The 22,624-nt window shown below is 49.7% G+C and overlaps 1 protein-coding gene across 1 annotated transcript in view; it reads right to left on the bottom strand.

Annotated features, from left to right (window-relative positions):
* The window catches only part of BCAS3 (BCAS3 microtubule associated cell migration factor), a 475,802-nt gene that overhangs the window by 17,757 nt on the left and 435,421 nt on the right, over positions 1-22,624 (bottom strand). The window contains exon 24 of the mRNA XM_054574853.1: positions 4,141-4,308. Within this exon, the coding sequence (XP_054430828.1) occupies positions 4,141-4,308 (168 nt within the window). The remainder of the gene's footprint in view (positions 1-4,140; positions 4,309-22,624) is intronic.

Genomic DNA, 22,624 nt, shown 5'->3' with positions numbered 1-22,624 from the left:
GTAGGTGACTGCTGAGATGGTTCTGGAGACCAGGAGAGAAAGCCAGCTTGGACATTATATGGATGTTACCAGTTTAGAGATGGTATTTGAGGCCACAGTAGCAGAGGAGGTTGCCCTGTACTGACTGAGGGAGAAGAGGGAGGGCCACAGGAGAGCCTGGGGAAACACATTCAGGGCCCACAGGGCAGGGCAAGCCGGGACAGACACCGGGAGGTGGCCGGAGGCAGGAGTAAACCGGGAGAGCGCGGTGAGACAGGCCCGTGGAGATGACAGGGCGGGGCGGCTCCGTGGACAGTGCGGGGGGGGGGGGGGTGAAGCAGTGAGCGGCTGTGGCGGTGGGGCGGTCTCGGGGCAGAGGCAGGAGGGGAGGCAAGGTGGTCGCAGGGACATCGAGGGGCTGAGCGCAGAAGTCAAGAGGTTTCTCAAATGACGGCCACCATTTTCTGAGAGTGAGAGACCGGGCGGCGCGGTGAGAGACCTGAGAATGGGAAGCTCAAAATAGAGTCCATGGAGAAGGAAAGAGACTGATTTCAAGATGATGGACTGAGCCTGCGTACCACACTAAATAAGCGACATACGAAGTCATACTAAATAATCGGCAACAGTACGGAAAAAATATCAAAGATAAAATACAAACTCTGAGAGGACCAGAGATCTGGGGAATCTCTAAGAGAATGAAAATAGGTTACAAGCCACAGCAGTAAGCAGGGGCCGTCACAAAACTGCTACCCTCTGGGCCGAACACAGAACTCATTCCTTCTGTAGTCACTGCAGGCCCACCCGGTGCCAGAACACGGTTCAAGGCGCTCGTTTCTGCCACAAAAGATGAGTGCAGACAGAGAACTGGGGAAGGGGGCAGGGGAAAACGCAGGACTGGACGGCTCAGGGGAGAGTCCAGACCATACGTCTGCAGAGGCACCAATCTGAACAATTGGTGATTTTTCTTCAACAGCCTATGTGTAAGAACAGAGGGAGACTGACCTCGGTTTGGAGATTTGCTGAATGGGGACAATGGAAGTGTAAACAGGAGCTGGGGTGTGATGTTATTAGCAAGAACGCAACCCAGCCAGTTCAGAGCTGGACTGGCAAATCGCACATGTGATCTAATTAGGCAACTGGTCAGCAGCCGGCCGGGAGGCCAGAACTAACACCTGCCTCAGAGGTTAACCATGTTTTAAAACAGACCTTCTCAAACTTGAATGCGCATTGAGATCTTGGTTAAAAGTGGGTGCTGATTCAGCAGGGCTATGTGGGGTCTGAGATTCTGCCTTTGTAATCAGCAGCTGGGTGCTGCTGGGTCACAGGCCACTCTGAATAGTAAGGCCTGAAAAGGTTTTGCTGTACTTGGGGAGAAAGCTGATTTGCACTACGGTCCAGCTTACCAGTGAGGTGCTGGAGTAATTAAAAGGCCGGTACGCTGATGTCACATTCTCAGGAATTCTGCTTGACGATTGACATCATGTTGGTAGCTTGAAACTGGCCATAGTAAGACTTTTTATATGATGGAAATCCCCAAATGCTACAAATCAGGGTTTTCCTGCTTTCCCCTTGGAGAGCTGGGTGTTAAACATTCACCAGCACGTCACGAGCTAAACCCGTAGGAGAGTAAGGCATGTGCTACGTACTGGGCTTCAGTGTCAGGGGTCATGAGAGCATGCTCCCTTCATACCCCGATAAGAGGCCAGGAGTCCCGGGGGCTATACTAAACCAAGTGCGTCCTGGAAGGATCGCAGCAGCTGATCATCTCTGGTGCCCTAGAGTCCCTTACCGGGCAAACGCTGAATGTCATACTATCCTAGGAGACACCTGGAGAAGCCGGGTTGGGGGAAGAGAGAGGCTGAGAGGCTGCCTCGGGCCAAGGGTGACTTGCTGGAAATTCTCTCCCATGTCGCACTGTATTTCCCCAGCTATCTCTGGACAGCAGGCTGCTTCTGGCAGGGGTGTGCTCAGCTGCCCTTGCAAGGCCCCGGGCTGCACCGCCAGGCTGACGCTTTATCTGCAGTTCTAAAATGTGCAAAGGGACTCCCAACCGTGGCAGAGGAAAACAGGTTAACTTCCATAATATTGGCTTTCCTCGCCAGCCTTTAACATCGAGGCAGAGTTTTTTAAAAAAATAAAACACACATTTACTAAGGTCAAAGAAGACCAGATGAATCCCTCTCGGTGACAGTGGGGGTAGGAAAATGAAATCCCTCTGCTCAGAAAGGGCGTCTCCTATTTTTTGACCCATGGGTCATGCCGTTTTAATTTCCTCTCTCATTTTTTTAATTTCATGAACCTGCTTAAGGCCACAAAGTCTCTCCTGAATCCCTCAGCTGTCTGGCAGATGAATTGCTGCCAGTTTCGCTCAGGTTACTGTCTGTCTGTGCCAGGCTGAAGTCCCCGACCCTGACTGGAGGCACCTTCAGGTCTGCTTGCTGGAGGTGCCCCACGCGGCTTCAGGGGACAGCTGACCCATCGCCGCTCCAGCTCCTGGGAGGGCGGCTCCTGGGGAGTGAGTCCAGGGGTGCCAGGCCCTGGTTTATGGGAACTGGGGCTGGGCAGGGGATGCGGGGGAAAGTCTGTGCTCTCAGCTAGGTTCAGAAATGGGAAAGTTTTCCTCCCTTCAGCCGGCTTCCAAGGAAAATGGGGTTAAAGCCTCAGTACATAGCAGAGCTGTTCCTCATCTGGGCATCCAGGGAGAACCCTGGCATGATGACCTACTATCCACAAGCTGAAGAGCTTTTTGATGGGGGGAGAGCGATGGTGTGCACGTATGTGTGCACGTGTGTGTGCACGTGTGTGTGCTGTGCATGCATGAGGGAGTGGACATGGCTCTGGCAGCTCCTTTCTCTTCCAGGGTAGAAGGAGTGCGGGAGGGGCTGTCTCCGGGGGCCTGAGAAGGTGCTTCTATACCTCAGGCTACACCGCTTCTCTCCCTGTCTTGCATCCATTCTGTTCATTTGCCAATTATCACACAGGCACTATGGGCAGGCAAGCAGTGGGCACTGCGGGGATAGAGACACGTACAACGTTCTATCCTCCTCCTGGAAGAACACAGGGACTAATAGGGATGGGGAAGAAGAGAGGGGAAAGCTTAACCGCTGAAGCCCAGCATCCAAAAACCCGGAGGATCCGCCAGGAAGCGATAACGTCAGGCGTTCCCAGCCCAGCCCAAAGTGCTTTAACTCTCTGTCTAGCTGGTCTTGATCCCTGCCCCAGGGCTGCAAGCCCCTCCTCTCTGGCTCTGGGATCCACTTTCCAGGAAGGCCTGTGGAGCAGGAATGGCACAGTTCACAGAAAACGCAAGTAAGAGCGGGAGGGCCTGCAGCCAGGACCTGCTGGGCCCCGTCCAGAGCTCCCGCCGACCTCAGGGAGTGGGGAAGGAGGCCGTGGCCGTGGGGTGGTCTCCCTCAGGCATGAAAGCCCGGCTAGAGCAGTCGCCAACGGCGCAGGTATCCAGAATGAAGAGGAGCTTAGGAGAAAAGAGAGCAGGCTGTGCAGGCGGAATCTTAACTGGGTAGAGACGGAGGTCTTTCCTAAGTGCACACTCTGTGTATGCATGCATGTGTGTGCACATGCACGTGTGCACCTGCTCGCTGAGGCCGGGCTCACCTGTCATCTAAGTATGTCTTCTGACTGCTCTGTGGATGAGAGAAGCCACCCCAGGCCCCATTGCTGGGCCTTCTCAGAGGCAAGACAAGGACCAAAGGCAGCATAAGAGGAAGCTGCCTGGCAGGTTCAAACCATCCCTGCCTGCCCCATGCTCATTCCCTCCCCAGTGGCAGGCCCCATGGGTACCTGCTAATCTATAAAACCTCCAGCACGACAGAAGCAGGTGTGCTGCTTAATAAGGGCTGCTGAAAACCTTAGACTCCAAGGCTGTCCCTTCCCCTGGAGAAGGTATCCTTCTGGGAGCCACTTACAGAATGCAATTGTGTTTATTACAACATTTTTGAATGCATTATTCCATCTAGGAGGGGCCAGTTGCACTGGGAACTGCCCTTTACTCAGGGTTTCCCATCACTAGGCACTTCCACGATGGATGGCAATCAGAGTGCTAACTAAAGAAACGAACGACTAAAACAAACAAACACCCTCTCCTGCCGAGGAAGTGCCAGTCGCGACCCAGTGAGGCCAGAAGTGTGAGGCTGCCATTACCTGTTCCGGATCCCACGACGTCCCGGCTGGGCGACTCAGCCATGGCGTCGGCGAGCCGCTCCCGCAGGCCCTCCTCCGTGTGCTCCATGGAGGACATGTGCCGCAGCCCAAAGCCCTCGGGCCAGCTCCCGCACACCTCCAGCAGTGTCACGCTCCGGTCAAAGGTACCTGCAGCCACACAGGGGACACCAGACACTGAGTGTATGCTGTCAGAGGCCGTTCTGTTTGTCTTCCCCACTGCCAACTCCCTGCCCCATCCAGGGGACATCCTAGCTCTCCTTCAGGGTGGGTGAAGGAGAGACTACAGAACAAGCACCTGAACGGCAGACAGAGGCAGCTCCGCCGCTGCCTCAGAGAGTGTGGGCCTCTAGGAAATGGCCTCCACGCTGCTGGGAGAGTGGTTTTCAACCGTTTTCTGAGCAGCTGCAGAGTCCCTCTTATGTCTTCAGGCACTGCCTCAGGAACTAGGTCAAGGGCAAGGAAGCTCTTTCCCAAGTTCAATCAAAACACCTCTCCTTTTCTCTGATACAATAGGGCTTCCCTTAAAATTCATTTAAAACAGAAATTACAGAACTGAAACTTAAAAAAAAAACCAAACAACTTTTAAAACAATGTATCTTATAACCTATACCACACCTCTTCATTTTACATTTAAACTTCAGAGAATTTATGGCCCAAAATCCAACAGCACGTTTGTGGCCAAGTTGGTTCAAGAACTCAGATCTCTGCTATTACAACTATAGTAGCTATGTAATAACTACATGTGGTGAAATATCAGGGGGAGCACTTTATAAAGTATATGATTGTCTAATCACTATGCTGCACACCTGAAACTACAAACTACAAAATAATACTGAATGTAAATGGTCATGGAAAAAAAAAAAACAACTCAGATCCCTGACGCTTAGTGTAGAGCTCATTCTGCTCCATGGCTGTCGCCTCCCAGCCGCCCCAGGACCTGGGCACAACAGGGCCACTGCTCGGTGGATGCCAGCAAGGCTTGGGCGACAGCATCTTCAGCAAAGATCTTCCCTTAATCTGAAGCTGCTCCCAAATTCCAAAACGTACACGGTGCTCTGCCGAATGCCAAGATTCGATTTTACACGCAAGATCACTTCAAAGTCTCAACTTAAATTATTCGACTTTATTATACAGCAAGTCTTCTGTGAAAGCTTATTTCATCTACTCTTTCTTGGAAGCAGATTACAGTCATGCTCTGTTGCTTTAAGCACATACCATTTCCCCAGCGATTAGGTAACCGAATCCACTGCGTTTATTGGGCTTGGTTCCTGCCAGCACCAGGAAGATGGGGAAAAAATGCAAATGCCAATGTTTCCCCAAGTTAAAAGTACACGCAACACACACTCTTTATCAGGCCTTGCTTCTCCTCTTTGATCAGCCGTCAGAAACTATCTTCCCTCGGCAGTTAGGACTGGGCAGCGTCAGCACACACTCTCTGCCAATGACAGGTGGTAATAGAGAGGGTGCGAGCCCCAGCCCCGGCAGGCGGCCCTGCCTCTGATAATGGCCCGAGCATTGAGGTGATAACCGTTAGTAAACACTCCGACAGCCAGGGACTCCATACATCAGCAAAGAGGGCCAGATAATCCTGAGCTCTCCTGACCAGACAAAGGCCCTTGGCCAGCCCGCTGGGATTTATATGTGTGGCAAGGGTCACTACTGGCTCCTGAATGTCATCAGCCAAGTTGGGCTTTGATTTATCTCTTGCCTAATTGTAGGGTAGATTCCTGGTGCTGGGAGAACTGGCAGCATCTGTGAACGCATCTCCCCGACGAGAGGCCCACCTTGAGAATGGGTTGCAAGGATCAGCTTCTTGGGTGGGACACCGAAGTGGGGAGTTGCCCCATGTCACCGTCTCTCTCCATCAAGTAGGGCCAGTAGGATGCAGGTCTGGGGATGCAGCGCTGGGCAGTGGGGCCGGGCCCTGAGTGGCAGCACTCCCAGGGCCTGCCCTGTGCGGTCACACGCTGGCCGCCCAAGCCCCGAGCTAACACTCGGCCGGCATTAGCAACAACCCAGAGGTGCCCAGTCCCCAGTGACACATAGGGATTGATGACATAAGGTTTTGATTCTATGACCCACTCACTAAGGGACGTTAGGCAAGTAAGTCCCTCTGTCTCCTTTTTCCATCTCTGAAGTGGAACTAATGGCGCTTTGTCTTGTCTCAAAGGAGGGAAGAGATTAAGCAAGGTTCCTGCTGGGAGCCTCTGCTCTCTGCTGCTGCCCTGTTCTCAGCTGACAAGATCAAGATCTATAGCATCATTGTTTCTCTGAATGGTCTGCCTGGCAAATCTGTGCTTAGTGGTTTCCAGAAGAGGGGACTTACAATAAAATGTGGGCGTTCCTCCTCCCAGTACAGTCAAGGCTGAGGCGGCAGCTTTCTTATGGACACGGATGTCCCAGAGCCTGGGGAAGGGAAGGGAATAGCCTTTCTTTGCCTCACTTCCCAAGAGCAGGGCGCCTGCTTCTAGGGAGGTGCTCAGTCAGTGCTGGTACACACTGTGCTCAGAGGTCAGGGCAGGTAAGCTGATAGCAGGGCCAGCAGGAACATCAGAAGCCAAATCAGTAAGCAAACAAAAAAATCCAGCAAGATGTTATTTATAGCAAGAAGGGTTCAGGTGAGAGGGCGGGGCCTGGTCCATGACAGACAGAAAAGGCCAGGGGGCCTGAAATAATTTTTTTTTTAATCCTTAACCAAGGATATGTTTACTGATTTGAGAGAGAGAGAGAGAGAGACATCAACATGAGGGGGAAACATCGATCAGTTGCCTCCCACACATGCCCTGACCAAGGACTGAAACTGCACGCTATTGGTGGACGGGATGACATTCTAGCTGACTGAGTTGCCCGGCCAGGGCAAATCTGCAGTAGTTTTAAGAGACAGAACAGTGGTACACAGGAGAAAGGAATCATGAGCTCATGGAGAATGGAAATAGACCTGGACTTAAATATGGGCTCTAACACATATTAGCTGCATGGCTCTGGGCATGCCCTTTCTGAGCCTCCGATTCTTCATCTGCAAACATGGAAGAACAGTACAACCCTGTAGGGCTGTAGTGAGGACTGTATTAGGTAAAATGCAAAAGTACCTTGCACATGGTGAGCGCTCCGCGCGTCATGGGTGAGCTCATGTATACGTGAATAATAATAGATAGGTATAACTTTATGCCACTTGAAGCACCATCATAAATTTTCACTATTACAATGATCCTGAGAGGTAATACAAGTACCAGTCCAATTCTTGAAGTTCAGAGGGAGTAAGTGGCATGCTCAGAGCATTTAAGTGGAAGATTTGGAACACAGGCTCCCAATCCTTAGCCTGGGCCTTACTCTGTCGGCCCTGCTCGCCTCAGCTGCATCTACAGTGGGGAACTGTTAGATGGAGAAATCACCTCCGTCTTTCTTAACTTGTTTTGAGAACTCTAGTCACCTTCAGTGAAGGCCTCTTAAAACTCTTCCCCACTTCCTGCCAGCCCAAGTTCCTTGGAGGAGTGTGGCAACGCTGATGAGTCATTCTGTCTGCCGAATGGCACGTAGGAGAAACACACTGTCAGAAGGTCTGTTCTCTCCTAGCATGGGCACTGATAGGAAGTTGTGGGTAGGAGTTTGGAGACATAAAAAGTTCCGCGAAGGAGCACTCGATTGTTCCTACCGTCCCGCGAAGTCACAGAGACACTACAATGAGCGGACCTGCTTATTGGGCCAGGAGCCCCAGCAGAGGCTCTGCACTGCCCCTTCCTTGACTTGCCTTCCATGCCTCCCAGTGCAAACGAGGACAGCAGAGTCGGGGAGCCTCCCAACCCCGGAGTGAGAGAAGGGCTGCAGGTGCGTGTGTGTCAGCAGCGGCGGGGTGAAGAGGCCAAGCCCTCGGACAGTGAGGTCACCTCTGGGCTCTGAGGCAACTGCATATCTTGTCAATGTTGTCGGCACAGCCATCACTCCTCTGGCCAGCCCAGAGACATTCCGTCAGAGGGGCTGGCCCTTTGAGTCCCATTACAGGGGGAAAGGGCCAGTTTCAAGGGGAGAAGACACTTAATGCAGGCTGTTTGCAAAGCGCAAAATACACGTACTTAGCAACAAAGATCTTCTGCTGAAGCAACACTCTGCTTTTTACAAAGCCCTCTCACGTTTGTTACTTCAGTTAGCTTGCACATTCATCAAATATCGATTAGTGTCCACTGTGATATGAGCCGAGCACTGCACTGAGGTATGGGGGTACAAAGGGAGCCAGGGGGGAAAAAAAAAAGCTCATGGTCCCTCACGAATTCTGGGAAGATGCAATTATTGCCATTTCCCAGATTTACATTTTACTGAGGCTGAGAGAGGTAAGGTAACTTAAGGTCTCTGGTTCTTCCCTGAGGCCTGCTGGGAATCCTTGCCTTCAAGCATCTGTCTTGAGTGATCATCCAAGTTAAAATGAGTGCTCCTTCATAAAGTCTCATTGTACAAAGGGTTCTTTACCTTCTGGGGTAAAGCTGACGACACTGTGAACTCACTCCCAAAGTGTATGTTTGCACCCATGAAATCACGTAAGCAACTTCGGGGTGTTCATGGATGCCTCTGAAGTCCACCTTTGGGTCCCAGGTTAAATGGAGCCGTCCCGTGGTGTTATTACCACACTGCTTTACATTATTCTCATGATCTGCTCGCCAACCTAGTTTAGAAGGCTGGATTCTAAACTTCCTGAGTGCTGGATTCCCCCGTAATCTCTAAGTCTGTAATAAGCACAGGATTTTGTACATGGTGTTTGCTTTGAACACGTTTGTTTATTGACTGATTATGACCATCTGAGACATTTGACAGTCGTTTTAGAGTCAAAACCCATTGGGTGTGGTTCTAGAGCCAAAACATCTCGTGCCAGGATTGGGAGGAATGAGATGGAAACAGGCAGAAAAGGGAGCTAAAATCAAATAAGAGAAAGGAAAGAGATTATATGTGAGCAGAAAACAGTGCCACATTATCATTCTACTGCCTTCTGAGCCCTTAGTTTAGGTTTGTGATTCTGGGAATTGGAAGAAGCTAGGCACTCCACCTTGGATGGTACAGCCAGCCAGCCTCGTACAGGTGAGCTTCCTGAATCCCGCTCCACAGCTTGGCACCCTGCGTTACACTTGCTCCCCAGAGGAGAAATGGGTCAGGTTACTGGGTTTCACAAATCCATTGAAGGCACGCTGTGACAGCTGGTCAGCTGGCAGCTCCCGGTGCTGCCAGGGGAACACGTGCTCTGCCTTTTGTACTCCATTGCCGAGGGGCGAGGCAGCCCAGAGGCTGGCGGTGGCATGGGGGAGATGGGATGCTCCTCTGAGCTGATAGTGTCTAATCACTCCCGAGCTATTTAGGAGACTGTGGCACAGCCTCCGTTTTGCATCAATTAGGTTCAGCTCAGGGTTTGGACTTGATGAGAGCCTGTTGATCAAATTTCCAGCCACCAGGGAGGCCAGGCAGCAAGAGCAAAACTTGTAGTTGACTAACCAACGGAGCACCTCCTTCCTGTACAACACAACTTGGTTCATATAAGCACAGGCTGAGGACTTTAGGTTTACTTGGTTACTGGGTGTGGCCATAGGTATATATTTCACAACGTCAATTGTACTATGTCATGATTAACAGAAAGTGGTTCACTATGGGAGGTTAATACATATCGACAATATATATTAGGAGTCTCAGTTCTTTAGGGTGATTCTCAAGATAACCGTAATCCCACATGCACGGGCATGGTGCAGAGTAAAGGGGCCTGGACCCCGGCAATCTGTGATGACTGAGATTGCCCAGTGCTGGCCTCACTTGTGACAATGTACCATGTTTGTCCTCTATTCACCCATTTGGCTCTGGGGTTTGGATTTTGGGGTTAGGTCATTTTTAAAGGATCGACTACTCTAGTTCAGAAGCAAGAGAAAGGAGAGAGAGCAACAAAGAAGAAAATGCTAATGTAGGCAAACCAGGAGATGCTGCTATTCCAGATGTGGAGATGTCATGCACATCTGTTCTCAAGGGCCCTCAGGGCCACTAGTGGAAAGGGATTATTCACTGGTCATCAGAGGTCCATGAACAGACAGCCACGTGTGGACAACATATCATAGGGTCCTGAGCCAGGGAGGAGGAGTTCAGCAGTAATTGAGACACCAAGAATTTCTTTGCAATTTAACGAAGAGTAGTCATTTTGACAACTTTCATAATTATATTTTAAATGTGAGACTGTGGATTATAAATCAAGACATCTAGGTTATAACTGGAATTCTCCCATTAACTTTTCTGGCTACTCTGGGTCTTAATTTCCCCACTTAGCATATGGAGAATAAATAAGTGACTCTCACTGAAGGGGTTCAATTACACTGGGGCTAACAGTTTCAATGTAATACACCAACAGGCAATGATGAAATCATGTTTGATGTGTATCCTAGGGTAAATGTACCAAATTTCATTTCCCATGAACCAGATGACAGTCAAGCAGTCATACCACAAGAGTCTAAATATATGTATGTATATATAAATAAATAAATATATAAATATACAAATATTGAGTGTGGTTGGTAGGGTAATAATATGGGTGTAACAATTTATCGTTTAATTTGAACATTTCACCTAAAATGTCATATGGTGTGCTTGAGTGTGATATTGTTATATTACAGAATTACATGCTTAGGAGTTTGTAATAAGAGATTTGTAATAAAAAAGGGGCATTGCTTATGCCAGACCCTGTGTGTGTGTGTGCTTTCTTACTTAAAGGCATATGGTAGGTAGAAGACCTGGGTTCAAATGCCATCTTCTGCTACTGTTTCACTGTATGGCCTTGGCAAAGCCAGTTAGCCTCTGTGGATCCTGGTTTCCTGACCTACAGTAGTGGGTTAAATGGTGTCTCCCCAAAAGATACATCCACCTCATCATGTGACCTTATTTGCGAATAGGGTCTTCGCAGGTGTAATTAAGGATCTCAAGATGAGAGCATCCTAGATTTAGGGTGAGTTCTAAATCCAACATCTGGCATCCTTATAAGGGAAAGGAGGGGAGGGGCCATGTGAGGACAGAGGCACAGGCTGGACTTATGCTGTGACGAGCCGTGGAACTCCAGGAGCTCCCAGGGGCTGGAAGAGGCAAAGAAGATTTCTCCTCTAGAAACTTTGGAGGGAGCTTGACCCTGCTGACACCTAATTTTGAAATTCTGGCCTCCAGAAATAGGAGAGAATAAATTTCTGTTGTGTGAAGTCACCACGTTTGTGGTAATTTGTTACAGCAGCCATAGGAAAACACTGCACCTGCAAGGCGGGAAACAAACATTTGCTTTCTAGCGCCATTGTGAGCCTCTGGTCAGATGGTACATGAAAGGCTGCTTTGTGAAGCGCACAGGGCCACTCAAGCCCAGCGGACTGCCCTAGGGCTCTGGGGGCAGCTCTTCCTAGGGGCTGAGGGATTCTGGGAAAGGATTAGAGAGTGAAGAAAGTGACTGGGGCCACGTCCAGGCCAGATGCCGAGCAGCTGGAGGGGCAACACTGTGTGGGCAGCAGTCACATCAGCTCCATCATTAGAGCGGAGAGGTTCTTTGTCATTACATAGCAAGGGCCATTGATGGGGCATCACAACATCTAAGCGGGTGTGTATCCCCGGCTCTGGGAGGATGCCTGCAGCGGCACAGAGGAGCAGGAGAAGTGCCCCTTCGCCCCCTGAGGTCAGGTCCCTTATATCCTCTGAGCCCCAACATTTCAGCTCCCTAAATTCTTTAATGAATAAACTCAACACAGGTAAGGATGGCATGAGATAGGCTGCTGTTGACGGGAATATTACCGGTATGAACTATCTAAAGAGTGATTTCACAGTATGTGTTAAGAGCCTTTAAAAAAATATGCCCGCTGCTGACCTGGGAATGCCAGCCACTTTCAGAAATCTGAAATAAATAATCGAAGATGCCAGCAAATCTGCACGCACAGAGAGGCTCACCGCCACTTTAACATAGTCTTATGACAGGGTAAATATTAAGTCAATTATACTTCATTCTGGCAGTGGAATATTAGGTCGTCACAAAAAATGATGTTTATAACAGGAAATTTTTGCAGATAATGTTAAATTTTTTTTTTTTTAAAGCAAAACGAAACGGTACAGTTAGTATCACCAAACAATGTGAAGGAAACACATAAACATTTTAAACGACTCATGACAAAATGTTATTAACCATGGTGGCCTCTGGGTAGGTGGGTTATATGGGACTCTTCTGTTTATTCTACTTTCTGTTTCCTGAAACTGCTGTAATCACCATCAAACAGACAAACAAACATTAAGAAAAGGCTGAGAGAGAGAGAAAATGCGCTGTGACAAACACACTCATGCTGGGACCTGGGTGGGGGGGCCAGCGAGGAGCATTTGAGGTGTCCTGACGGTGTGGAGCTGCCTCCCTTCAAGCCCTGCACTTGACTCCGCGGGGGGCCGCTGAGCCCGCAGCTCCACGGCCCACGTTTGACTCTTCTCCCAGTGGCCGTGGCTGGCTGCACGCAATGTTGACTCATCCCTGTGTACATCTGACATATTTCCTTTTAATCATATCAGGAATGTGCACCAACTTGCGTGAAAAATGTCACAAACAATTCCATCTCTCTACAAATTTCATACATCGGATCAGAAGGGGCCAAAGAGCAGCTCTGGAAGGAGTCGACTTTTAAATCAATTCCCTTTGCCTGTTACCTTTGTCCCTGCCTTGCCCTTCCCTCTCCTCCCCGTCCCCCTACCTCCACTATCCTTTGGTTAAACAGGACACAGTTTCCTAGGGGACACCCTTTCATGACTGCCAAGGAAGGTCTGAGTCTCTGACACATCATTAGATTACTGAGCAGGGCCCCTGACTTCTGCCTGGGAGCCCACGAGATCATTCATTGTTGTAGTCCCACTGGGAGAATTCCCACCAGCTCCACACTCAGACCTGGCCTCAGGATGTGACAATGGCATTTTCCAGGCAGGATCTTAGGGACCCTTCCCTCCTCTGCTTTAAACCCAGCACAATCAATATTTCTGCCCCTCCAAGTGGGAAGGGAACAACCATTTTGCAGCTAGACTGCAATGAAAATACCCCCTTCAGGATGCCCTGCCTGCTCCTGAGGACGGAGAGAGAAGTTACACAGCACTGTTATAGGATTCCTACCACAAGGCTCAGGATACACAAGACAAGCTGTATCCTCGGAAAAGTAACAACTCCTTGAATGGAAAAACTTCATGGAACAGTATCTCTTAAGAGGAGTAAGCACACAAGCTGGGTTTTCTAGGACAGTTCCAATTCCAAATAACTACTTCTGTGATTAGGTCGGCTATCAGGAAAGGCAAGAGAACTAACTGTTGCTGAGTGTCTATTTTATGCCAGGCACGGCCGCTTTGTACGCATTACCTCACTGAAATCATCCCAACACGTCTATGAAGCTGGTGCTAGCATTCCCATTTTACAGATCAAGAAACTGAGTCAGAGAGAAGTAAAACTTTTGCTCGAGGTGACAATATCAAGGGTATACTCAGGATTCTGATTCTACGTTCACATGGCTCTAAAGCTTATATTTTCCCCCATTAAAATACATGCTGAATTTTGATTTTGAAAATATAGCTACAGTACCAGGAAGGGGATTTTCAGCCCAGTCTTCCTATTCCAGAATTTTGAAGTGGTTCTTGCTGTTGGGCTGCAAGGGGCTGGGGGGAACAGCCCAACTAAAATTCTATGTTTGTCTTAAAAGAGATTTCAGTGCTCCGCAAGTCAGCCAAACTTGAGGCTCTCAACAAAGGAGGACTTTGAAGTCTGAATCGTGGGGCTAAGAAGTCCTGTTTTTATTAATTAAATAAGATGTTTCAAAACCATCAGATTTATCATGACTGGATTTCAGATGTGAAATCCAATATACACACAGACGTGCAGGGCTTGTCCTTTTGGGTTATTTTTGATCCTCCGCGAGGCTCTGCATTTCCTCACACGAGACCTCTCTGCTTCCTGAGCTGGCTGAGGTGCCTGGAGGCCCCTGTTAGCCTCAGGAGTTTCAAAGGCCAGGTGCGGTGGGTGGACAAAGTGACTCTTAATGCTATTCGCTCCTCTAAGCCCCCAGCAGTAATTGTGGGGGAAGAAAAGGGGGAACCCACCATGTGCCTGCCGGCCTTGGGATTGACTGGTTTGACACCATGACCATTTTTGGCTTTGTTATTTCGGGAGTCAACTGTGTGGGCTTTGACATGGTGCTCCTGGCTTGGGCAATAGACACGCCCATGTGCAGTGTGTGGTCAGCCGCCCACCAATCTCTGCCATCAAAACCCATCAGCTCTCACTCTAAGGGGCAAACTTGAACCAGATTTTCAGCCGCAGGGGCCTTGGACTGAAGATCCACGCCTGGCCTGTTATTCTGACATGTGGTCTATTGTATGACAGGATCTCCACTTGCCAGGCCTCTACAATGAAACTGTTCAGCAAAGACTTGGCCTTGGGCCTGAGAGGAGCTCGATGAGAAATGACACTATTGGGACAATGGGGGACCCCACTGGAGCTGGTGTGGTTGGGGACGGTTCCATCCGGCATGGAGGTTTGAGGGAATGGAGGATACTCTCGTTGGGAACGTGGTCTGAACGCAAACACCAAGGCAGGGACGTTCCACATGGAGGGCCCGTGAGTCAGCCCCACTGGGGCAGGAAGTCTCTCATGGAGGAGTTCCCAGAATCCCTGCATATTTTCACATAATTATTTCACTTTGATTGTGGGATTGCAGCAATTTGTACCAGAGACAGGACTCCATTTCATAGATAAAAATACTGAGACTCAGGGTGGGTAAATGGCTTGGCTCAGTCACCTTAGTTTGTTGCCTCGTAGCTGTGGAAATTCTGTGAAGCTCCTCCGTGAACAAAAGGACCCACTATAGAAAAGTTATCATGGCCGCCTGAGGTGGGATCCGCAGGTGGACTGGTGACTGACCTTGTTGAAAACTTAGCTAGAGCCTGCTCAGGCGCCTTGTCCTACGGGACGTCCCTGACTTCCAGCCTCACTCCGTGGCCTTACAGCCTGCTGGGGGGTGGGGTTGCGGCTCAGGGTGCTATCACTTGAACTTATCACACGAGGTGTGTTCAGGGCTTGTTCTGCACCCAAAAGAGTGGGGTGCCTGGGAACTGTCATTTCCTGCCTTGACATGTCGAAGTTTTTGTTCAGCCTCGGCTGGTCATGCTGACTCAGCAGCCCGGGCGTGGAGACCAGGGAGGATGCAGGGAAAAGTTGAGAAGCCGCTGGAACACACAAGGGGAGCAATGGGGCGTGGAAATCTCAACAATGATGATAATCCCTTACACTGCACACTGCCCTACCCAAGGTGCCTTCACAGGCAGTCCCCCTTTAATGCTCACCGCAGCCCTGCAAGGCAGCTATTACCAGTCCCCCTGTCACAGCTGGAGAAGTGAGTGCGGGCAGTTAGGTGAGGGGCGGAGCTTGTCCATAGAACCCAGTCCTGCGTTCTGCCTACACCTTTGCTACTCAAAGTGCGGGCCCGCAACCAGCGGCACCAACACCTGGAAGCCTCTCAGGCCCCACTCCAGACTTAATAAATCAGAAACTGCATTTATTTCAGATTCCCGGAGATCTGTCTGCACACTGAACTTGGAGGTTGCTGCTGACATGCCTCAACCCTGTTCTGTCCCCCAGAGCATTTTTCAGCTGCTGGTCCCTTCGTGTGTACCTGGTTCTAGCTACTCATTCAAAGGCAAGGAAACGGAAGTCCAGAGAGGGGCCAGACAGGGCCTGTGACAGAGGCAGGAGCGGAGGAAACCTTGGTCTTGCCAATCAGTCCTGGGCTCCTTACATCAGTGACTTTATCCAGCTACCACTCAACTGCCGTCTGCCTTTCCTTTCCTCCTCCCTCCCCGCCCCACATTCAACCCCCAAACCGCCCTTAGCTGCCAGTCCCCTGGCCTCTCCCCTAAGTCCCAGCCTTGTGTTAAGTGTTAACACAAGTTCTAGGGCCTGGGGTTAACACTCTATTAAGCAAACAGAGTTCATACTTCCTGCTAACAGTCTAGGAGCCAAGTGGGAGGGCGGGGCACCTGGGGCCTTGTCTGCAAGCTGCAGGGGGGCGGGGGGAGTGCGAGGCCCAGGCGTGGGTTGTCTCTGCCCTTACCCCCAGCCTGGCTGCCTGCAGGAGAGAGCTGGGGAATCCTAGCATGCCGTGGAGGGAACTCACTGGCCTTAGGCCTTGTAAATGGCCACTTCATCAGTTAGTGTGAAAAAGCCCGAATAACTGTGTTAATCTGGTAATGATTTCCCTCCACTCATTGGCTTCACTGTGTGCCAAGTTTGGCGCCAGTGGGTAAAAGCAATTCCTAGGCCGAGGCGGAGCTTGGGGCCAGGACTCCCCCGACTTGTGCTCCACTGAGGCCAGTCAGGGTGTTACTCATTTCCCCGGCCGAGAAGGAAGTTCAAAAAAGCCAGAAGGGCCTCCTTTACCCTGTCCCTGTGTAAGAAATGCCAATCCCTCCCACGAGGAGGAAGCAATATATTTTGTTTCTGCGACATTCATGCAAGGAGCGGGTTTATAGAGTCAGCCCAGAACAAGCATGTCTGTGTGCGCGGAAACCTATCTTTTTATCTTTGGATCTAGGGTACATAATGGATTAGAGGAAGAGCAGAGTCCTCCACAAGGAACGGGGAAAGCCAAGGCGCCAAGGGGCCTCGAGGAGGGGCCTGGAGACGCCTGTTACTGTGCCGGACAGACACGGACCTGCCATTGAACCTTGAGTTAGGGCTAACAGCTGAATGAAAGAATTAAGTTCTCGTTGTGTTTCATTTAAGTTCTTGAAATGCCTTTAGGGTTGAAAAGCTACAGAGAGCTTTCTCATATCCCTCAGGCTGTTCAAAAAAAAAAAAAAAGTAAATAAAAACCAAGCTGTGTTTGTTGCAGAAACACCTACCAAACAGCTCCATGACATCGCAAAATCACCAAAACTTCCCTGGACCAGTCATTATCCCTTTCTGGGCCTCCCTTTAGACTGAGAGCTGGGTATGAGCTCTCTAATCTTCTAGTGTAGGAGGTGACCCTCCTGCTCTCAAGATCCAAAACGGAGCCGGTCCTCTCTACTGGGCACGTCATCCCCTCTCTTCCTACCCCGGCCCGCAATGTGTGCCTTCAAGGCCTAGCAGCGGTAGCTTGCACCCTTTGAACCTAGGTGTAATCTCTTCTCTTCATTTAGCTCCTTCTTATTTCTCATTTTTTAAACCATTGTGGGATGGGGGCAGGGCAGGCCCTCTGGACAGATGAGGCAGTTATAAGGTGACTGGGCTCTCTGTAGAAAGAGCCCTCCGTTGACAGTGGGAAACTGCCAGCTCGTTCTGGCTCTGGAATGTTCTGGCTGTGTGACCTTGTGCAAGTCACTAATGTCCAGCTTTATCCACTGAAAACAGGTACAATAACTCCAGTTATGACCACTAGTTATTTGAAACCAGATGGCCTTAGGTTAGTGCTTGCAGCGCTTCCCTCCGGATTCTTTGAGGTATAACGACAACGGCTGAGCTGTTGGACTTCCGGAGGGACGGGGGCTGTCTACACAGCCCAGCACTCTGCTCGCTTCTGAACCGGGGCTGTGAAGTCACCACTAATAATGTCTTATTGTAGCTTTAATATTGCACAAGATCCTCAGCTGCTGCCCCCTAGGATCAAACAGAGCTCACCCAGAAGGCATTCTGATGTCCCTGGGATACCTAAGAACCAAGAGCCTACCGCACAGATCTTGCCACACAATAGGTGCCCAATAAACGTTTAATGAATGAACAGATGAAAGAGCAAACCTCTGCTATACTCTCATCAGAGGTATGTGTTGCGGGTCTGAAAGGGAGGTGCCGGGGTGTTGCTCAGCCGCCCTCCCACCTCCAGGCAGTGCCCCGCTTCAGTCCCTCATTCTGGAAGAACCTGAAACGGAGCTGCTCCTTCAATTCTATGCTCCTTAGTGAAAGTCACCCTCCTGAGTACTCTACTCAGCGGGTACCTTCTCCCTAAAACATTAAAATAAGTACAATTAATATCTCTATTTATCCAAGAAAGACAGTGTCCCAAAGCCAATTATTTAGGAAAGATCATTTATCTTGACTATTCATTAATGCTAATGTTTGGATTTCACAGATTAGCCATTTCACACAAGGGGCACAGGCCCTCCGAACCACTTCTAGGCTTAGTAAATGTCCTTAGTAGAGGCACAGGCCTTATTTACAAAAGTGCTCTTGAGAAGAGGCACCCTCAGCGTGTAGCATGAATTCCACTGCCGGACGCACTGAGCGCTGTTAGGTCTTAAACCCAGAAACAAGTAGAATCAGCTCCTGCCTTGACATTAACTGGAAACATTTTCTTGGTCCACACATGGTCCCTCTTCTACATTTTAATAGTCAGCTTTTTAACATATGGTATTTTTTTTTAAATGTTGGATTACATTCAGGTCCATTATCCCACACAATGGAGTGGGTGATGCGACTGTCCACACCGCAGGACACTGAGGCTGCTCTGGTCTGAAAGCTTTCAGAGCGGGGGGCTGGACCGGTCATCCGTCTCAATGCCGGGTTTCCACTGGATTCCCAAATACTTAGTTGCTCAGCAACTCTCCTTTGATCAGTGGGTTAGCCTTCCTACCCTCACACATCTGAGGAGTCTCACCAGTAACAGTGGCTTATAACTACAGGGATTCTTTAGAACCTTAGGTCGAAATCTGTGTATAGGGTGGGAGGGTGGGGGTGTGATTTGTGTCATCAGAAAGAGCCCCCAGGTTATTATGGGACAACCTCTGGTTTGGAGCATTATTCCCAGATTTCTCTAATGAGAAACGTCACCTGGGGTACTTAAAAAACCTATCAATATCTATATCTATCTATCTATTCCTATTTATTGATTTCAGAGAGAGAGAGAGAGAGAGAGATTAATGTGAGAGAAATACTGATTGGTTGCCTACTGCATGCACCCCAACCGGGGATCGAACCGGCGACCTTTTTGTTTACAGGATGATGCTCCAACCAACTTAGTCACACTAGCAGAGCAACTTATTAAACAAACCGATCATCAGGCTTTTTTTCCAGACCCTTGGCACTTTTAATATTTCAAGCAGGCCATTTCCCAAGACATTCCAACACAGTATTTGAATACTGCTTCTAGGAAAGGGTTTGATTCTTACCCAGGAATTTTGGGAATCACTGCTCTGGAGCAGCATGTTCTCAAATCCTGTCTTAAGACGCTCTCAAGACTAGAAAAGCACATGACTGCCCTCCCACGATCACAGTAGTTTACGAATAACCGTGTGGTCACTTGTGGCCCCCCAGCTGCTATAGAGGAGAGCCAGCTGCATTGGGAAATTGCTGACTGTTCCCGCCCTTCTTCAGTTTCCACTGGTTTTCCTCCTCTCTCTCTTTCCCAAGGCCTCGCTTTGCTCCCTTTGCCCCTCACATTTTGGTGCTTCGAAGTATTCTCTTAACCCTCTTCTCTACTTCCCCTGTTCAGTTTGCCTGGGCGAGCTCATCTACGCTCCTGATTACAAGTACCATCTACATGCTACTGACCTGCCAAAGTGCACTTCCGACTCAGCTCTCTCCTGGCCTCCAAGTCCATCTGGGTCAGACCAAACATCTTCACTCGGATGGTCCAAGGCATCTCCAACTCCGCATGCCCCAAACCAGGCCATGACCTTCCTTCTCCAAAACTTGCCCGTCCTTCCCTATTCCCTACCTAACTGGATGGCAATGCTGGCTTTTCAGAGGCCACCAGACTTCTCACCCCGCCATCTGCTGACAGAAAGCCCTGTGGATTTTACTGCCTACGCCCTCTGTCCCTACTTTCCTTAGGCACCGGGCTTATGCCCTCATCAGTTCTCACTGGGGTTATTCCAACAATCTTTAAACTGGTCTTTCTGCCCATTGATATAGCTTCCCTTCATTTAGTTCTCAGTGCCACTGGCATGACCTTCTCTACAATGCAAATCTGAACACTGCAGTCACCCGTCCTCGGGAGAAGGCCCAAGCTTCCCAGCGCGACTGTCTATCATCTGACCCCAACCAGCTCTCCCGACCCTGCACACTCTGTCCACATTGTCCCTGGCCCCCTGCACCTCCGCATTGGCTGCTGCCTCTGCCTGGAATGTTCTTCTTCCCTGGTTAAGCCCTGTTCATCCTGGAAAACTTAGATCAACTGGGGAAAATGACCACTCTCCTGGGTCTGATTTGGGTCTTTCAATCGGCTTCCCAAACACACTGGGCTTAGCACCCTGGTGTAGTCAATTCAACAATAGACACTGCTAGGCATCCATTGGGGTCCAACCTTTATGCCGGGTGCTGGGAATTTTGGTGAGGGAGGCAGACTATAAAAAAGAACAATAAAGTAGTATATGTTCTGGTTGATCTTTCTCAATAGACTGTAAATTTCTAAACTATTGTTTAAAAAAAAAAAATCCCGGTATCCTGACTGCATAGCACAGGGCCTCAGTTCCTGGTACTCAGCAGGAACGGAGGAAGAGAGGGAACAACCTGAGGTTGTTTAACCTGGAGAAAAGAACGATATAGCTGCAGTTTCAAAATTTAAACATTTAAAGAGCAATTTTGTGGAAGAGGAAATAGATGTGGTATTTGTTTGTTTGTTTTGTGGCCTCATGGGGCAAAAGAGGACACAGAAGACAAGGAGTTGCACATTTCAGACCAACAAGACAAGAGGTGCCAGCTGACCTGACAAGCTACCTTCTGTAGCCAACAAGTTCAAGTCCCTCGGTGAAGGCTTCCTGGAGTCACCAGGGCAGCGCACGGTCCCCGTGTTGCATCCTCACAGCGCCTGCACACCCTCTACCACGGCGTGTAGGGGGTTGTGACAATGAGGTTTGTGTGGACGTCTATCCTCAACTTAGCACTGTGAGCATTTCACCCTCTTTTGGTATTCATAGAGCCTAAGACAGGCAGTAGTGGAAATGGTTAAAAGCTCAGGTTTTAGGGCCTCCTTTCTGTCACTCAATAGCTGTATAACATCGAACAAATTAGTTAGCTCTCCTGGTTCAATTTATATATCTATAAAATGGGAATAATAAAAAATATGAAGGCTTAAACAAATGTGTTCAGCCTAGTGCCTGGCACACAGTAAATGCTTAAAGGCACTACCATCCCATTGATCCTCACAAGGACCCCGCGAAGGTCTTCTGTTTCAGAAAGAAGCTGAGGTGTAAAGAGACATGGCACTGGGCCACCAAGCAGGACCCTCGGGCTGGGATTTTAGACATCACATAGAGTATTCCTCTCAGGCAATTGAAACCAGTTTTCTCCCTGATATTTCAATCATGGTAAAATGATCTGACAATAAAAGAAAGTGCTTTCTTCTCCAAGGGAATACAAATGTTCTTTGTGAATTACATCACCTCTTCCCAAGGAATTATCTTATCAGTCAGGAGAGAAGCCCAGAGCTCACGAAATCTGCCTGGAACAGCGCTTCCCCGCCTGTCACTGGACTCCACAGACCTTCTAAGTCAATCACTTGACTCCAAAGAGGACTGTGGCACTCCACCGCTGTCCCCTTCTCAACAACGACTGCCACGTGCTGCGAAGGTGTGATGCTCCAGGGCACGACCAAGCCAACACTGAGGCCTTGTAGTTCATTGATCTCCACACACCAGTGACTTTCACCTTCATTCCAGCAACTCACTCACCTGGATCTGCAGGCCCTTCCAGTATTTCAAGCAAGAAATCCAACATTTTAATCACAAAACTTCCTATCTGTCTCTTTGCCGTACTTCCTTAGTCTTAGGGAGGAAGCCCCTGGAGCCCTTCCCGCCGCAGTGCCAACCGGCTGCCTTCTTCCCACTGACACGGTTCGCCCTCCGTCCCCGTGCTCAGGGCTCCCAGGCGCACTGCCGCCCTCACCGACCCGCCGTCGCTGCTCCTCCTGGTCTACCTGCCATGCTTGCTTGGCCAGATGCGTCCAGGAGGACCCATCCAAACGTCTGAACCCCCCGCGCCTGCTCCTGGGCTGCTGGGTTACACAGGAGAAAACCACACGCTGTGTCAACCGGCACCATGACAAATACATCAGTTAGGACCTCCCTGCTCCTAAACCTTTTTTATTTTTTTTCCATTTGTCCCTGGTCAGTTCCCTGCTGTATTTCCCCCTCCTCTCTAGCTCCCCAAACCTGTCACAACTCTCTCCCTCACTCTCGGCAGATGACTGCCAATGAACTGCCTCTGGGGTTTCCTTTTAGTTCTTTCTTTTAAAGATTCAGAAGTCCATGCATCTTAAAAGCGCCCCAGTGCAGGAGTGACAAGCACAAAACACAGCCCCTGAAGAGTCGCCCAGCCAGCCAGCGAGGCCAGCATGGTGGGCAAGTCTCCTCCGATAAGAGAAAGCAGGATGGGGTGCCGGCTGCGAACCAGACAGCAGCTCTTCCTGCCTTTAGTTTCCCACTGACTACATTCTGGAGGGTTTTGGGTTTTGCCCTTGTCACTTCCACTCTTCACCAGATGGCCGGTGCCATG

This window comes from Pteronotus mesoamericanus, unplaced genomic scaffold, assembly GCF_021234165.1.
Source record: "Pteronotus mesoamericanus isolate MK-2021 breed Mesoamerican mustached bat unplaced genomic scaffold, CSHL_Meso_final contig_269, whole genome shotgun sequence".
Classification (NCBI taxonomy): domain Eukaryota; kingdom Metazoa; phylum Chordata; class Mammalia; order Chiroptera; family Mormoopidae; genus Pteronotus; species Pteronotus mesoamericanus.
This window is presented reverse-complemented; position numbering and strand designations above follow the sequence as displayed.